This window comes from Apium graveolens, chromosome 5 (genome assembly GCF_009905375.1).
Source record: "Apium graveolens cultivar Ventura chromosome 5, ASM990537v1, whole genome shotgun sequence".
Taxonomy (NCBI): Eukaryota; Viridiplantae; Streptophyta; class Magnoliopsida; order Apiales; family Apiaceae; genus Apium; species Apium graveolens.
The window spans coordinates 469,601-488,555 of NC_133651.1; the positions used below are offsets into that span (position 1 = coordinate 469,601).

The window sequence follows — 18,955 nt, forward strand, 5'->3', positions numbered from 1 at the left end:
AGTAAGCGTAAATAACCTAATCACCCCAAACAGAATTTACAAACAAAATCAATTTTCCCCTAATAATCATCTACAATCACCACCAAAACAAAACATAAAAACTATAATGGCACAAAAAAACTACTTTTGACCTAATTATCAAGTATAATCACCAAAACCACAAAATAAAACATAATTTAATCATACACAACCACACTCAAAACAAACTTATAAATATAGAAATGCATACAAACACAATCGTAATACATGTGAAAAATTAAATGTACCGCAGGGAATCGAGTGTCGAGCTTCTTCCGCATGGTGTTCAAATGAAACAACTTTTTAGTGTAGCAATTGTTTAATCGTTACCTAAAATTTTCTATTTAATTGATTATCTAAATTAATAAATATAAAATTCATCTAAACATTAGGGGGAACTAATCTTCCGAGGTGACTAATAAAGAAAACCTTGTAAAATGAACAATAAATTATTGATAGAATCTAGTATCGTATGTATGTAAATTTAATATTATCATGGCCTTAATTTTAGTGTATACAATATTACTAAAGACGTTTATTTACTCAGCATCTTTATTTAAGTTGTTTTTCTTAATCTTTTAAGTTGGTTTTTTCTTTAACTGTCAAGTTTGTTTTTTCTTTAATCTCTTTGGTAACTTTCTTTACCTTGTCATCGTTTCAAAGAAGAGGCAAAGATACCTTCATCCATTCTCCGCGTTTGCACAGCCATGATGAGTTCCTATAAGGGTCAGTGAAAATTGATGGATGGATCGGCACTTGTATCTATCTATGGTCAGTCTCTCTCTCTCTCTCTCTCTCTCTCTCTCTCTCTCTCTCTCTCTCTCCCCCCCCTCTCTCTCCCTCTCCCCCCGTCTCTCACACACAGAGAGATAATATATATTTATATATGTGTTTGTGTTTTATGGTATATTAATGTTTAGTTTCCTGGTTACACTTGTAGTAATGTCTAATTTGCTTCCCATTTGGGCTGATCTTGATTTTATTCAATATCCGGTAATGCTATCCGATTAGCCCCGATTCAATCAGTATCCTATCTGCCCTAAAAACGCCCAATTATCTGATGCCAATAAAATCAAGGCAGACACTGGTTACCAAAATCAAACCTATAACTCCCAACCAACAGTTACCAACACATAAACAAAATAACAAGGCTAAATAACCTAATCACAGAAACAAAATCGAAAACCAAATCAATTCCCCCAAATAGTCATCTACAATCACCACCAAAACCAAACATAAAAAACTCTGTTCACACAAACAAACTCATGTTGACCTAATTATTAAGTATAATCACCAACACTACAAAATATAACATAATCCAGTTAAACATAACAGCTACACTAAAAACAAACTTATAATTATGAAATACATACAAACACAATAATAATAATACATGTGAAAAATTAAACGTACCGCAGGGAATCGAGTGTCAAGCTTCTTCCTCATGGTTTTAAATTGAAACAAAAATAAAATAATATTTATATTAAAACAATATTTAAGGAGGGAGATAATATCATTAACTAATCAAAAGCTTCATTATCACACTGGTGTGTGTGTTGTGTGTATTTTATAAAATATATGCTTATAAATTTGAGATCCGAACTGGTGTGAGTTTTTGTTCGCAATACGAATGTATTTTGGTACACGACGACTTTAGCAAGAACATCCAACGTGTTTTTCATCTATTTTTCGCTTGGACTTTATTTTATTTATTAATATTATATAAATATCGTCCTTCAGTTTTAATAATAAATGTTTATTTAGTAAATCTATATTTGAAGTTAAATGTGTCGTAAAAATAAGTATATTTGGTATAATTTAATATCAAAAAATATATTTCAAAGCAATAGCACCTTGTTATTTTCCAAGTATGATCTCATATTCAAATAAATTATTTCTTATTTAACCAACTTCGTAAATAAGTATAGTTTAAATTTTTTGTTACTCAGAAATAAAATAAAATGTAAAGGTCATATTTGGGGATAGCCATTATTTTCTTTTGTGAAAATGTAAGAAGATAGGTTAAGACTAGGGTTGTAAACGAACCGAGTCGAGTCTTTTCTTAAAGAGTTCGAGTTTTTTCTTAACAAGTCGAGTTCGAAAAGTTTAACTATCAGATTTTCATGTTCAAACTCGAGTTCGTTAACAACCGAGTCGAGTTCGAGTTGTTCACGAACTTTTCGAGTCGAACTCGAGTTCGAGTTGGTCATTAATTTTTTAATTTTTTTTTGTCTTTTTTCACAATTAGAGTCCAAACAAGACCCAACCCAAATAAAATAAAATGTAGGCTCAGTTAGGAAGACACCGGTAGAAAATAGAGCATGTATATATTTAGATTTTTTTATGCATATTGCTTATCGAGAGTCGAGTTCGAGTCGAACACTTGTAAAACTCGGATCGACTCGATAAGCTAAACGAGCATATTTTCTTATTCGAACTCGAGCTCGATCCGAGTCGAGTTAAACGAGTCGAGCCTAACGATCAGCTCGGTTCGTTTACCGACAAACCATCAAAGTTCGTCTAAGCCACAGGACTGTCTTACTCTACAGTTTATGAAGCCAAAGGTACAAAAACAGCAAGTGTTTCCGAAAATCAGAGTCATTTCTCAAAGAAAAATTAATTCAGTCATCCCAATTTCGAAGTAAATATAATCCAACCATGGTAATACTAGTTACTAAGCATGCAGCAAACATGACTTTTAGAAGAGTTGAGCAGATATCTCATATGAATATATGATAGAGCAAGTTAAATATAGGTTTCAGCAGCTAATAGACATTCAGCAGCTAGTAGGCACCATATCTTCCTTTTCTACAGCAACAATTTCAGTAGGCACAGTATCTTTTTCTAAAGTGACGCGCTTTGCAGAGTACAATTCTTTAAGAACTTTCACCTCATTTTCAATAGGGGTCAATCTATCCTTGTCAATCATCTGAACCCTGCTAAGAAGTACCTCGAACTGGTTACTATAGCCTTCAAATGCTTCAGTGAACTTCTGTTTAATCATCGTTCGCTTTAACCTATCTTCATTCTCGTGTTGTTGGCGTAGCTTCTCTAGCTCTGTGACGCTCAATACGAGACCTCCTGGACCAGCATCCTTGTAAATAGGTTCTTCAGGAAGTTGACAGCGCTGTCGGTATTCCAGGAAAGATCTCCTGTTTTCTTTTAATGCCTCCCTGTAGCCATTCACAAGCTCCACAAGCATACCAAGCTCACGTTCAAGCCTGTATATCTCTGCATCCTTCTTCTGTACTACTTCATGGTTGTTCCTTTGTAGACTTTCTATGTAATTGTCCCTTTGCTGCACCTCACGAAGTAAATACTGCTGATTCATATTAATTTCATTATAAGCCTGTTCCTTCTCCACATACATGATCTTGGCTTTTTCCATTAATTGTGCAGCTTGGCCCATGCAAAACCCAAAATCCGAGGTTTTTTGATCCCAGCCGACGTCAGTCCTGATTCTCTTACTTCCGTTAAGATGTGATGTATCCTGCTCATAGTCAATAGCTCTTTTGTGACCATTACCATACATGGATGGACCGCCCATCATCAAATGTGTTTCAGCATTTGAAGAGAAAAGCTCCATCGATGAGTTTTCATGAATTTGTTGTCCCTGCAAATTTAAAGGCATCTGGCCAGTTTCAAATGTTTGCAGTAGATCACCTGGCAAACCAGCCGCTCCTGGTGAACCATAAGCTGGCAGACTATTATGTTCCATTACATCCTCTAGTTCTTCATCATCGGCTTCCTCATCTTCAACCTCAACCTGCTCATCCGTATCATCCACTTCCAGCTCATCTACTTCCACCTCATCCACATTATCAGCATCTTCTGCTTCCTCCCACCCTCGCGATTGTTCCACTTCTTCCAACTGCTTCCCCCTTTGTATGTGCTCCGCATCTTCCATCTGCCCCCCTTCCTGTATGTATTGCTGCCCCTCCATCTGCTGCTCCTCTTCTTCCATCTGCAGCTGCTCAACTTCCTCTTTTCCTTCATCGTTGCCATCCAAACCCCTGCCTTCTCCTAAAATACAAGGACGCAAGGGCTTCCCACCATGGTCACTTCCAGACAAACACCAACTAACCTGCTTTTTCACCTTGCACTTTTCAGCATCCATCACGTTAACACCACTGATCATTTCTCTCTCCGCTAAATCTTGCTGACCCAAAGCTAATTCTATGTTAGGTCCTTCTAAAACAACATTATCTTCCTCTATATCAGTGTCTTCTTTTACTTCTTCGACCACTGCCCCATTAGGCCCATCCTTCACTTTCTCCATCAACTCCACCCCATGGTGACTTTCACTCACAACGCCCCTTTCCTCCGCTACCTTCTGATCCACCTTATGGGACTCTTCCAACAAGTCCTCGTCTTTCTTTATTTCCTCCACCTCTTTGTTGTCCTCTATGCTCAACAATTTAGCTTCATCAATTCCCTCATTAGCAACAGCCTTTACAACCTCTTCCTCAAATAACTCTTTACGCTGAGACTTTATCTCCTCCACCTCCGCCTGTTTGATTTCCTCTTCGTTCAGTAATTTCCCTTCTTCCTTTATTCCCTCATTAGGCAGAGACTTTTTACCCTCTTCCCCAAATAGCTCCTTGCGCTGGGACTTCATAAAGTATTGCAAATGTGAGGCATAATAACACTTCTGTAACTGATCCTTTTGTTTCAACTCATTCTCCACCATAGACAAAAACAATCCACCCCAATCCACTCTCTCCGGATGCCCATCTCTAATCAATCCCATCCAATTCTTAATCTCATTTGGCATTGCCCAATCATCCCCACGCAAAACCACCCAAGTCCACACAAAATCCTCCAAAAACTTAATACAATCATCAGACATCAATTCCCCCTCGACATCCAAATCAATAGCCTCCTCCACTGCACTCCCAACAACCTTCTCCTTCTTATTTTTCGGCTTTGGCACTGGCAACTTAAAAGCCGTAACAAACCCACGCCTACTCATATAAATCCTTGACCCATTCACAAAACCACATCTTTTACCATTATCATAAGACACAATGAACTGAGCAATAACATCAGCTTTAACCTCATCATCAAATTTGAGTCGAACAAAATCCCACAAACCAAGATTCTTCAACAAGTCCTCATACTTATCAAAATCTAGGGTTTTAACAGGCATAAAAGGCACAAAGTTGACATATTTAAGCAAGTTTTCAACTTTTTTATCAATTGTTTTTTGTCTTTTCAGCTCACCTGGTTTTCTACGTTTATAAACTTGTCTACGATTATGCATCTTAGTAGTAGGGCTTGAAACATTACCTACAAATTCATCTTCATGTACATCAACATCAAGAATGGCTAGGGTCTCCTCAACAGTCGGGTCGGATCTTTCTGGATCTTGAATTATTGACATTTCTAGGGTTTTTGGAGTTTGGAGATCGTTTTGATGAGTGATTTCTTCAAGATTTGAAATGGGGTTTTCAATTTGGGGGGAGTTTCGTTGGTGAATTGAAGGTGGATCTTGGTCGGTTTCTTGAATTTGAGAGGGAGTTGCCATGGTGAGTTCTTGATTTCTAGGGTTTCGATTGGTGGGTTTTCAATTGCAAAACTCTCAAAGCATCCAGTCAAGCCGTTGCTGGGTGATATATGTCTGTATACTTGTTAATAATTCATAAATTATTACAACAATCTTTCTCTCGTCTGTCTGAGGTTGCACCTTTTCTTAATTTATTTTTGATAATTTTTTATTATCAAAAATATTCATATTTTTTGATTAATTTTTAAAAATATGGTTAAAATTACAAATGATATTGCAGAAGAGATTTCTAAAAATTGCATATAAATTTATAAATATTGCATTTTATATTACATATAAGATTATATCATATTTTTATAAATATTTTTTGTTAACTTGAATATTTTTTTAAAAAATCTCTTTATTATTTTTTATATACCGTATAACTTGTATGGTGAAAAAATAACAAAACTTGATAAATAAATTTAGATTAGTTCAATTAGTTTATTAAAAATTATTGTTTTATACTAATAACCTAATAATACAATAATATTATGTTTAAGTTTAAAAAATCATATATTGAGTTCTAACTAGATAATACCATAATATTATATACAACTTTTTTAATTTAATTTAATTAAAATTATTAAGATAATCCTAAGCACCATGACAGTTTCAATAACCTGCCATGAAGAATGATATGATAATTAAAAGTTCCTTCTTAGATTTTAATTTCAGTAGCTTAAAACCCGTGTGATGTACGGATTGTACAATTTTTTTAATATTATATATTCTTGAAAAAGAAAATGAATTCAATTTTTAATTTTATTCACTTAAAATTTTAAATGATATGATTTTACAATAATTATATTAGTAGATATATATATATATATATGTTTATAACTTTTTAGAACATTTAAACTTATTCAAACTGATAGTATTGGTAATGAGGGAAATGTTATTATAATGAAATCATTATTTTATTAAGAGTGAAAATATAATGTCTCTGTTATGTTGGGACCTTAAAAAATATTTTTTAGCATGATGATTACTTAATCGATTATCTGTAATTCTATAAAAAAATATTTATAACAGACAATATTATTGATTGAACGATATAGCTTTATTGATAATTCTTTGTGTATTTTTAAAAAATTAATATTTATGATTTAGTTAAAATTTGATTTTTTTTATCGTAGATAATCCACAGCCGTTATCTTTCGGGTGCGCACTGGGTAAACTCTACGGGCTCACGCAATAGTTTGCAAACCACTTGAACCAAGTTAAACCGCATTTAAGCGACAAGCTCTGGATGATAATCATAAATTATACTCCCGTGAAATTCGAACATGTGATCAAGAGAATAATTATCCCCTCTTTAAACAGCTGAGTCAACCCTTGCGGTCTAAATTTGATTTTTTAGTTCACATCAATAGGATACGAATTATACCTAGTCTCATATTAATTTGATTTTCTCGGATCAGTGGTTTTTCATTATTTTATTTTAGTCAGATTCACAATACACCGACTAGATCAAACTAATTATTTTAGTTTAATTTTTTTTTTAAGTCTGGATCAATAAGATAGTTTTATTTTAGACTGAATAAATAGTATATATGATTTTATTTTTGTTGGTCGAATTGTATTTTTATTTTAGTTTTGTGTTAGTCTGAATCAATTGTATAATGTATTTTTTTTATCCTGGATAAATAAAATATATTAATTTGTTTATTCAAATTCATTAGTATAATTATTTTAGGAGGATTGATAGTATTATTATTTTACCTTATCCCGATTTAAATGATATATCAACTAAATCTTAAGTATTTTGCTTAAATTTAATTTAGTCTAAAGTAACAAATTAGAATAATATAGAACTCGATATGAATTAAAATATAAATTGGTAGAAGAAGTTAAATTTAATATATATTATGATGATATGGAGTTTGATACAAAATAGAATTGAAATTGGTAAAGCAGTACAGGAAGTTGACTTTAATATCAATTAGAATTAGAATCGATCGACCCAATAATTAGAATTATAATAATTAAGTAAGAGAATAATTAAGTAATTTCAGTAAGTATCGACTGACCGACTACCAAACTCTTAATATTTCTCCAATTATAGATTATTTTTTTTGTAAAATTTAAGTATCGTATTGATACAAGTTAAATTTATTGATATGTTACATCTGGGAATTTATAGGAGAAAAATGATAAATACAACAAGTGATAAAGATAAGTTTTAACTAAGTGATAAACTAAAAGATACGAATGGAGCCATTGAATTTCAGAAGTGAGATTGGCTAAGGCTCGATATTCTGCTACATCTCATGAGCGAGAAACCGTAGACTGTCGTTTAGACTTCCAAGATATTGGACTAGCACCAAACATAGTAAAATAGCCAGTAGTGGAGCGACGGGTTGTTGGACATCCTGCCCAATCTGAATCAGTGTAACCTTGCAACTATAGGTTACTGGATGAAGAAAGGAACAAACCATGATCAAGAGTTCCCTTTAGATAACGAAGAATGCGGAATGCAGCATGCATATGAGAAGTTCGAGGGTGCTGCATAAACTGGCTTAAATAATTGACCGAAAATCAGATGTCAGGTCTAGTGACACTAAGATAGATTAGTCTGCCTATTAGGCGACGATAAGTACTCGGATCACCGGTGGATGGAAGTAATTTGAGATGTTGTTCCATCAGAAAAGGTGAAGATGTGGTGTTAGAAAAACCATAATCATGAAGTATGTCAATGATGTATTCACGTTGACATAGAAATATGCCAGAAGATGATCTTGAAACTTCTATCCCAAGAAAATAACGCAGATTTCCAAGGTTTTTGATAGAAAATTTTGATTCAAGGTAAGAGATTAACGAAGAGATAAATATATTATCGGAACCTGTGATGATAATGTCATCAACATAAACAAGGACATATATAGCCATTGTGTCAGTTTTATTGAAAAAAAGGAGTAATCAGCACGAGATTGAAGAAAACCTTGATCGAGAAGCGCAGAGAAAAATTTTGTGAACCACTCCCCGGAAGCTTGCTTAAGACCGTAAATTGATTTATTTAAACGAAGAACACGAGTATCGCCCTTTTTCTGAAAACCAGGAGGAAGGCGCATGTATACTTCTTCTGAGAGATCTCCTTGTAAAAAAACATTATTGACGTCTAATTGATGTAGAGGCCAATTTTTAACAGCAGCAATAGAGAGAAGAGCACGGACTGTGACAAGTTTGGCAACTGGAGCAAATGTATCATGATAATCAATGTCTTATTGTTGTGTGTATCCTTTTGCAACAAGGCGAGCTTTATATCGATCGACGGAACCGTCAGGAGAGAATTTAGTTTTGTAGACCCATTTACAACCAACGGCTTTCTTTCCTGGTGGTAGTTGGGTAATTGTCCAGGTGTTATGAAGTTCCAAGGCTTTGATTTCGTTCGCCATTGCATCCTTCCAATGAGGATATTTCATTGTCTCGTGAAAGGTTCGTGGCTCAGTTGCAGAGATTATGGATATTAAAGCCTTTTGATGTTGAGAGGAAAACTTCTTAAAAGGCATGGATGTTGTGAGTGGGGATGGAGATGATGTCGTGCAAGTATTAATTGAGCAGTGATAGTCTTCCATCCAACGTGAAGCACGATGACAACGAGTAGGACGAGGAGCAGGAGAATGAACATCGTGTGAATTGTTAGAAATAGGAGACCCAGAAGAATTTGAATCAGGGGAAACCTGAGGAGACGGATTAGGAGAAGATAATAAATGAGAAGTATCATCTGAAGTATTGGTGGTTATACAATGTTCCGTAGACCGTTCTTCAGGAGAATCATCATAATATGATGATGTAGGATGATGAGGAGTTTGAAGAAAATCAGGTTGAGGAGATAATGCATTATTGTAAGGAAAAACATGTTCATAAAATTTGACATATCGAGAGATATAGATTTTCTTGGTAGAAAGATCTAGAATTTTATATCCCTTATGATGAAAAGGATAACCAATGAATATCTCAGGCTCTGCACGAGAATCAAATTTATTCAAGATGAAATTATTCTTGGCATAGCATAAACAGCCAAAAACCTTGAGATTTTGATAGTTCGGAACTGTGCCTAGGAGAGTCTCATGGGGAGAGCGATTCGATAATAAAGGGGTTGGAATTTTGTTGATAAGATAAGCAGCAGTAAGTAAACATTCACCCCAATATTGTATTGGAAGATTAGACTGAAAACGAAGAGCTCGTGCTATATTAAGCAAGTGACGATGTTTACGTTCAACCACACCATTTTGTTGAGGTGTGTATGTACAACTTCTTTGATGATGGATTCCATTAGAAGTGAGCCAAGATTGAAAGGCATCGGAAAGAAATTCAGAACCATTATTTATTCTAATTTTTTGAAGAACAGGGAGATGGGCCGGAATGTGACCGGTAGAAATGGAATTTTTATTTTTGGTAAATTGTTTCTTGATATATGAATGAAAATACTGGATAAATTTTAATGTTTTTGTTTTAGAATGCATAAGATATAACCATGTACACCTCGAATAGTCATCAACAATAGTTAAAAAAAATAGCGGGCACCACATGTGCTAGATATGAAAAATGGTCCCCATATATCGACATGAATAAGTTCAAATGAAGAACAAGAAGTAATGGAGCTTTTATTGAAACTTAAACGTGGTTGTTTGGCCCGTGGGCATACATCACAAACTGAATTGAAATTACTACGAATAAAATGAAAAGAGCTAGATAATTTTTTTAAACAAGCTGAACTAGGGTGTCCTAATCTAGCATGCCATACATTTATTGGCATGTTATTCTGAATAAAATTAATACTAGTAGACCGTTGCAGCCTATAAAGACCGGCGAAACGATATCCTTTAACAATCACCCTCCTTGTGGTGTGGTCCTGAAAAAGACAACATGATTGTGAGAAAGTGACCAAGCAGTTGAGACGTTTTGTTAGTTGAATAACAGATATTAAGTTTAACTTAAATGAAGAAATATGATAAACATCATACAAAATGAGAGAGGGCGGCGAGAAAATAATATCACCAATATGCTCAACATACGTGGAATTACCATCAGGTAATTGCACATGGATAGGATGTTTCACTTTATGATACGATGAAAATAAATTTAATTGACAACAGATATGATGGGTTGCCCCGCTATCAATATACCAAGGAGGTTCAGAGGAGTGTTGATTACATGTGAGATTAACCATGGGAGAACTCACATCATCAAGTGATGGTGGATCAATCAAAGCAAGGATCCTGTTGTACTGATCTTGGGTGAAGATTGGAGTTCCAGTAGCAGTATTTGCAATGCTAGCACTGGCTGGATGTGGCAAATTTGCAGCAACGGAAGGTAGTACATGAGAAGGAGAAGTGCGACCAAAAGAGTTGGGGGGCTGAACTGACTTTGATGGGTAACCATGAATTTGATAGCAAGTTGTTTTGGTATGCCCATAACGATTACAATGATCACAAAAAGGTCGTTGGCGCTTGTTGTTATGTGCACGAACAGGTCTGCTAGATGGCCCATGAATCTGAAGTGCAGCAGAGTCAATGGCAGGTGCAGTAGTCTGATTGATAAACTGTTGTGCTTCCTCTTGTTTAACTAAATTAAAAATTTTGTCAGAGGAATGAGTGGGTTCCAGCAACAAGATTTGACTGCGTAATTGAGAGAAACGATCATGAAAACCCTGCATAAATTCCAGGGCGCGGTCACGAGCAAGACGTTCAATGAGAAGCTTACTAGCACCACAGATACATTTCTCAGCAGGAGAGATGGAATCAAACTCATCCCATAAAGATTTTAGTTTTGTGAAATAGGCTGTGACTGACATATCCTCTTGTTTGAGGTTAGAAATAGATGTCCTGAGTTGATAGAGTTTAGGACCATTGGACTGAGAAAAACGAGTTTGGAGATCTTTCCAAATCGTGAGAGCGCAATCTGCATAGAGGCAGCTGGAGCGAATATCAGGCTGTACCGAATTAAGAATCCAACTACAAACTAAATCATCGCAATATTTCCACGTTTGCAACTCAACTGGATCAGAGGGACGATGAAGAGTCCCATCGACAAAGCTAAGCTTACCTTTGGCGTTTAATGCCTTGGAAATACCTCTTTGCCAGGAAGTATAATTGTCTCCTTGAAGCAGCGGTTGATAAAAAACGGTGGCTGGGCTATCTGATGGATGTATGAGGTACGGATCAATTTTCTTAAAATTGCTCTAGACTGAGTTGCTCTGCGTTGACATGTCCGCAGCAGTGTCGTTGGGATTGCGAGGAGAAGTAGGCTGAGAATTGACCATGACGATGATAGAGACTAGCACAGGAAACCTGATACCATGTAAAACTTAAGTATCGTATTGATACAAGTTAAATTTATTGATATGTTACAGCTGGGAATTTATAGGAGAAAAATGATAAATACAACAAGTGATAAAGATAAGTTTTAACTAAGTGATAAACTAAAAGATACGTGTATACAAATAACTAATATGTAGTTGCAGGAATTTAGTGATAAGGTTTCCAGATTGTAGGACATGAACTCTTCCAATCTGTTCTATTGTTATTGATTGGGCCGTGTTCTGAGTTGTTGTTGTACACTTGGATAATACATGTAATAATTTTTTTTTGAAAATGTCTCCTATTATATATAGTATATATTTGAAAATTATAATGGCGGTTGCCTCCTACTAAGTTGATTCTCAGTAATGAGATTCAAAATAATCGATTGTGCGTCTATTTTGAAAGTGTTTATCAGCAAAAATATCGTGGGGTTTGTTGATACGTGGTGGATTTGTTCGAGTAATTTATTGTCAAATAGTAACTTCTCCTTATCGGCGCTAAGTGATTCATTTAAAAATTCGAGACTCGGGCAAGTTTGAAGTCAGACGGTTGCAACTATGTTGTGGTCAATTTGATTTTGTAAAACTAAGGTTGTATTCAAATCTCACAGGACCCCAACAATTCTTTACCCCATCTAATTTGTGTCGGATTTCGCCCTGGGGAAATACGGCTTTTATGATATCGTCTACAATGAATTCATTGTGAAAAGTTAATCTTGAAGGTTTAATTTGAGTAATTAGTTAAAAGGCGCTATAAGTGAAAGTATAATAAACATTGAGGGCTTTATTTTATATTTTTTTTAGCGCTTTAGGTCGTGTTCCCGAATCTAGGGTAGAAAAGAAAAGAATAGAAAATAACCGATTTTCCTTTCTCTCATAATCTTTTCAAAAGTGGGAAGAAGATTTTGGAGACAAAAATAAAGAAAATTTCTTCCCAAATTTGTAGTTTTCTTTTCCTTTCTTTTATAAAAGTTGTTCGGGAACAAGCTGAAGAAATATATTTTTTACATTTATTTTTTTTTCTCTCCAAAAAAAGTTTCTGGAACACAGCGTTAATGCTGATAGTAGTTTGGAGGCTAAAGTATATGCAATTTTGCAAGTAATGAAGGTTGCTAAATTTAACAGAATCCATGAAGTGAAGGTGATTATATGTTAGCACTCAAGTGAAGCTATTTATATATTAAGGTTGCAAGTAATGATTTGTGAAGATTAATGTTTAGTTTGTTCTTTCTCAACTTTCTTTACGATAAACGTATATATAATTTCTTTTAATTCATTACATGAGAAGTGTTTTTGTAATTGTAAAATTTAATTATATAATCTTAACAATATATCTATATAATGACGGGCGCGTAAATTATTTTTAGGGTGGTCTTGAAAAATTATTTATTTATTATATTAATTTCAAGTGTAAATAAAATTATTTTAGTTAAATCTCGGGAAAGTTACAAAATTATTATTCAAAAGTTCAAAGATGTATGATTAATATATTTTAACAATTTGACTTATAATCATGTAGTTGTATATTTTATATAATTCTATCATTAGTACACCTACATGCACAATTAAAAGACAAAAAACATAAGAGTATAATAAAAGGAAACAAGAAAAAAAGGGCTAGGATAAAAGAAAAAAATAGTAAAAATAAAGAGGTGAATGATCCTAAATTAAAAAGCGGAGGTAAAGTAAAAAGGCGCACCCTCATATGCAGCAATAAAATTAATACTGTAATAACCAACTAGTTCAGCGTCATAATTTGTTATAACTATACCAGCTTATCTATATCTTATCTTAAACTTCTTAATAGATGTAAAGCAAAACCTTGGAGACTCCGCAATCTCAAATCATATTTATGTATTTTACTAAAATTCCCCCATTTTAATTTAATAAAATTTAATTTCCTTATTTATATTCGAATAAATAGAAAGAACAATAAATATTTAAAAATCAATCCTATTTAAAATTAAATATTTTTTATCTATTTTAACTCAATCATATTAATTTTTTTCCCTGTAGCTCATGATCTTTAATTGTTATATATTACATTTCCTTTTTTATAAACCAGGTTTTAAACCTATAAATAATTGTTTACATATTCGATGTGAAAAAAGATTAACGAAAATTTTAGAAATTAACCATGAAAATTCAAAACGAAAAAGAACAACAAAAAAGATTATATCTACTTGAGATAAATATGAAATCTATTATACATAGGAAAATTATAATATTAGGAGGATAATTAAATTTAAGTATTTTATAATCTTCTTAATATATGAGCTTCTGAATCGATCGAATCATATTTATCTATTTTTCTAGAGCTTTTTTTAATTTATAAAAATTAGAATTCAATCCCATTTAAGATTTAAAAGATAAATTCAACACTAATTATATATCCCTTTTTCATTATAATTCTAAGAGAAATGTATTTCCGTTTTTAAGTAATATAAAAGGTAATTAGTCATGGAAAAAAACTAATAGAAAAATATTTAAGCAATACATAAACGAATTTATATTGTCAAGTTATTTGCTTTCTTTCTGTTAAAATTATTGTATTTTTTTGCTTTAGGGTATTCGGTTGTCTTCTATGTATTGTCTATTATTTATTTTTTTCTTTTGAATTCTTTCATTTTTGATGATAGGAGCAACAAAATTCATTATCTTAATTTTGTGTAACCCGAAACTATGAAACAACTTCCTAATTGCTATAAGGGTAAGTAAGCAAGTATTTATGTAATATTTTCATATATAATAAACTAAATTTGGTGAGCTACATAATTGTTGGAATCATATTTATTTTATAGAATTTTTTGTTAAAAGTAAATTTTTTTAGGGCCTATCTTTTAGAAAACAAAATTAGTTTTTTAATTTGAACAATTAATGAATTATACAAAATCTTATATATGCCAAGAGAAATTAACCTAATACTAATTTTTTTGTTTAACTCAATGCTCTACCTCACCGGATATTCTAACAATTTAATTTTTGGTCGAAATTGACGGCAAAAGACAAAACAAAGAAGGAAACTCAATTATTCATCCAGAAATTCCCAATTCTTGCAGGTAGATTAAGTTACTTGGGGTTTTCTTTGTCTTGCAGGGGTTAATACTTAGTACTCTGTTCTTTTCTTTTTTCAAAAGATAAATTAATCTGTTTTAGCTATATTTTAGGGAATTTGACAAATATATCAACTTTTAAAAATTTATTTGCAACTCTACTACCTTACTTAAAAACTTGCAAATTTATTATCCTTTTAAACATACAAACAATTAAATTACAAAAATATTATCTCCATCTTCTCATTCCTTTTTGCACTCTCTCTCTCACTCTCAGTCTCCTCTCTCTCCTTCTCCATATCTTTTATCGTTCTCCCTCTCTCACTCTCTATCTCTCTCACTTCATAATCCCCGTTGATATATTATATGAGATTTAATTTAGTGTTCATCTTTCTCCCTCCACATAACACATCCAACTCCCCTTCCCCCGATTCCTCCACCTCCTCCACCTCTTTTCGATTAGTTTTTGATATCGAATAATACGTCGATTTCTCCGCAACTATCCACTTCCCCTGCTCTGTATTCCCACCCACGTGTAAATACAGCTTCACAGCATTTTTCCGCCTCTTTTCTAGGATTTGCGATTCCTTGATTTTCAGCTTATATAACTTGATATCTATGTTTTCTAGGGTTTTGCTGCGGACGTCGGCGACAACGTCGTGGTAATCATCGTCGACGGCGGCGTCGGTTTAAGAGTCGGAATCGGATTCGTAGTCGAAGAGATCGGGACCTTCGTGGCTTTGCGAACCACCCATGGTTAATTGAAGACAAATTTAAGGGCGTGTTTGGATGGAAAAAAGATGAAATTGATTGTTATATTGAAATTGATTGTTATATTGAATTTTTTGGTGAGTGGGTTTGAATGTTTTTAGTTGATTTTGGGGTTGTTTTTAGTTGACTTTGGGGTTGTTTTTAGTTGATTTGATGGTTGCTTTGTGGTATTAGTATTGGCCCCGCAGGGGCATTCATTTTTCGTCATTTGCAACCACTTGGACAACTTATTTTGCAACTAAATGTAATTTTCAACAGATTTTTTTAAATTTGCATTTGTGGTTGCATATATGATTACTAGCAGTTGTAGATATGGTTGCAAATGCAATCTCCGTATTTTTGCAAATATTTTTTGAAAGATAGTATTTTTGCAATTTGTTTTAAAAATGACAGTATTTTTACAAAAAATTTGTAAAATTTGAATATTTATGAAAAAAGCCCTAAAAATTATGGATATTATTTTGGCATTACGAGATGAGTTCAATAATATATGAGTTATATATTGTTTGGACAATTGACGTTAACATGTGTATCCCCAAACAGTAAAATATGAATCAAGCATGGATTATAAAATTTCTACCCATTTAGTTGATTTTTTAGAAGGTGTACTGGATTAGAGGAGCTCCACTATGAGAATTTGGTTCAAATCTCTCTTGACCTAATAAAAAAAATTAATTTTATATTTGATGGAACACGGTATAAATTAAATTTTATCTAAATTATAATATTTTTTATTTGTATTATATTTGAGAGAAGAAATATCTCAAACTAACTTTTATTTAAATTATAAATAATATTTTTATTATTACTGTATTTGAAGGTAGGATGACTTAAACTATTTAATATAAATTATAACAATTTTTATTAGTTTTGTGTTTGATGAAAATACTCTTCAAATTAATTTTTATCTAAATAGTAATATTTTTAATTTGTTTTTGTGTTTGTCGGGAGGACACCTTAAACTAACTTTTATCTAAATTATAAATAAATTATTGTGTTTGACGAAAGGGCGGATTAAACTAATTTATATAAATATAATAATTTTTTTTAGTTTTGTGTTTGACAATTGCGGGTAAAATTAATTTTTATCTAAATTATAATATAATTTTTTTAATATTATTATGTTTGACGGGATGTCGGCTCAAACTAATATTTATTTAAATTATTAGATTTTTTATTAGTGTTATGTTGGCGACTCAAAAATAATAAATTTTATTATTATCGTGTATGACTAGATGTGGGTTCAAACTAATTTTTATCTAAATTATAAAATATACATATACGAATTTATAATTTTTATCTAATTTTATTAAAATTTTGAAATTTAATTTAATTATAATTTAATTATATATGTTTATATTTTAATGGGTGTCAATTTTTTTAAAATTTATTAAAATTTTGAAATTTACATTTAATTTATTTATATATATTTATATTTTAACAAGTGTCGGCCTAAAAAGGTGTGACTTAAAATCTCAATAAAAAATATATAAAAGTTTATTTTATCTTCCAAGTGTATTTAATTTATTTAATTTATGCATTATTGCATTAGTTTATTACAATTTGTTCTTAAATAAATTGATATTTGAAATTCTAAAAAATATTATAAGGCCGTCGCAAAGCGCGACTTGGTGGACGAGTATCTATATAAAAGAAAATCTCATTTGGCTGACGTGACTCCTCCAAAATCCTCTATTCTGCGTGTCTATTTTCCCCTAACTTCTTATAATTTCTCAATTCACAGGCATAAACTGAAAGGTCTTCCAGAAGGTAAAGGGATCTAATATTAATTACTTTGGTTCATTATTGATCTATAAAGACTGAATGGTTTGGAGCAAAATTTGGATGTGTTATATACAATGTGTGTATAATATCGTGCTCCAGTATGTATATATGTAAACTATTATGATGCATTTGTTATGCAATCTAATTTTGATCTTTTACATATTGATTCATTTTTTCCTTTTTCAGGCGAATTTTATAGGGGCACTAAGTAGGAACTTGCAGTTCTCAAGAGATGGACATGTGTGATTTTAAAGTTATTACGATAATTATTTTATGTTTTTCTTTAATCTTCTTTGTCCGAATATAGATGATCTGGAATTTCATTTTTTTGTTTTCACAATATTGAATTTCAAACCTAATTTTGGAATAATTTTATATTGAATCTTTTTTTTTGGTTCAAATATTAATTACTTTGGTTTAGTTATGGATCTATAAAGACCGAAGGGCTTGGAGCAATATTTGGATGTGTTATATATATAACGTGTGTACAATATCGTGCTCCGATGTGTATATATGTGTAATATTATGATTCATGTGTTATGTTATCTGATTTTGATCTTTTACATATTGATTCATTTTTCCTTTTTCAGGTGAATTTTATAGGGGCAATATGTAGGACCTTGTAGTTCTCAAGAGATGGGCATGTGTGATATTCGAGTTATTATGATAATTAATTTATGTTTTTCTTTGATCTTCTTTGTCCGCATGTATATGATCTGGAATTTCATTTTTTTGTTTTCGCAATATTGAATTTCAGACCTAATTATGGAATATATTTATATTGAATCCATTTTTTCAGGAATGTAGTGGAAACATGAGTGAATGCCTCCAAAAAAATTATGTGTTTTGAAGTTCCAGAAATTTAATTTTCAAAATCTTGAAATCTTGTGTATCTTTGACATCCCTTATTAGTTAGCACTAAATTTTTTTAGCCTATACACCTGAATGCATTCTATTTTTTTCACATAAATTTTGCCCAAAATTCACACTGTGCTTTTTACATATTTTGAAAGATTTTTTGGTCCTATACTGCTGCAAAAAAAGATGGACAAAAGCCACTTTCTCCGATAGCTTATAAGCTCGACTAAGGAACAAAAATCACTTTAAACCATTAAATTTTATTGATTACCGGCCTTTGGTCCGAAATGTGCAGAATAGACTCATTTTCTGATGTTGAGTTGTGATAAAAGAAATAACATTTCCGGACAGGTAAAAGTGTGAAAGCTCAAAACCGAAATACAAGTAATTATGATGACAATTAGTTCTTAGATCTCTAGGCACAACATATTTTGCAGAAGAATCCGCCTTATTGCTTAAATAAGCTGAAATTGGTTTCTTAATCAACTCTTTTAAATTTTGTAGGAATACGTCGTGATTGCTGCATTCTCAAAAAAATTTGTGATTAATTTTCAAGGAGCACTCATACCTTAATAATTTGAGCACTTTTTTAGATGTCGATGGACAAGATATAATAAA

General features: G+C 32.4%; 2 protein-coding genes and 1 long non-coding RNA gene across 4 annotated transcripts in view; 1 reads left to right on the top strand and 2 right to left on the bottom strand.

Annotated features, from left to right (window-relative positions):
* The window catches only part of LOC141661769 (uncharacterized), a 14,687-nt gene extending 13,012 nt beyond the window's left edge, over window positions 1–1,675 (bottom strand). Inside the window, exon 1 of one of the 2 annotated variants that reach the window (XM_074468767.1) lies at window positions 1,432–1,675. In XM_074468767.1, coding sequence (XP_074324868.1) covers window positions 1,432–1,464 — 33 coding nt within the window. In that variant the 5' untranslated portion in view covers window positions 1,465–1,675. Of the gene's footprint in view, window positions 1–266; window positions 315–1,431 lie in introns of those variants that run through there. The other variant, XM_074468768.1, reaches the window with a different exon arrangement.
* The window catches only part of LOC141661770 (uncharacterized), a 17,021-nt gene extending 1,077 nt beyond the window's left edge, over window positions 1–15,944 (top strand). The window contains exons 2-3 of the long non-coding RNA XR_012550132.1: window positions 682–789; window positions 15,553–15,944. This is a non-coding gene — a long non-coding RNA (uncharacterized LOC141661770). The remainder of the gene's footprint in view (window positions 1–681; window positions 790–15,552) is intronic.
* Window positions 2,620–5,646, bottom strand: LOC141661767 (uncharacterized). Its single transcript, XM_074468766.1, has one exon. It carries the CDS (start codon window positions 5,543–5,545, stop codon window positions 2,795–2,797), a length of 2,751 nt encoding a protein of 916 aa, XP_074324867.1. The 5' UTR covers window positions 5,546–5,646; the 3' UTR covers window positions 2,620–2,794.
* Window positions 15,945–18,955: the final 3,011 nt, after the last annotated feature.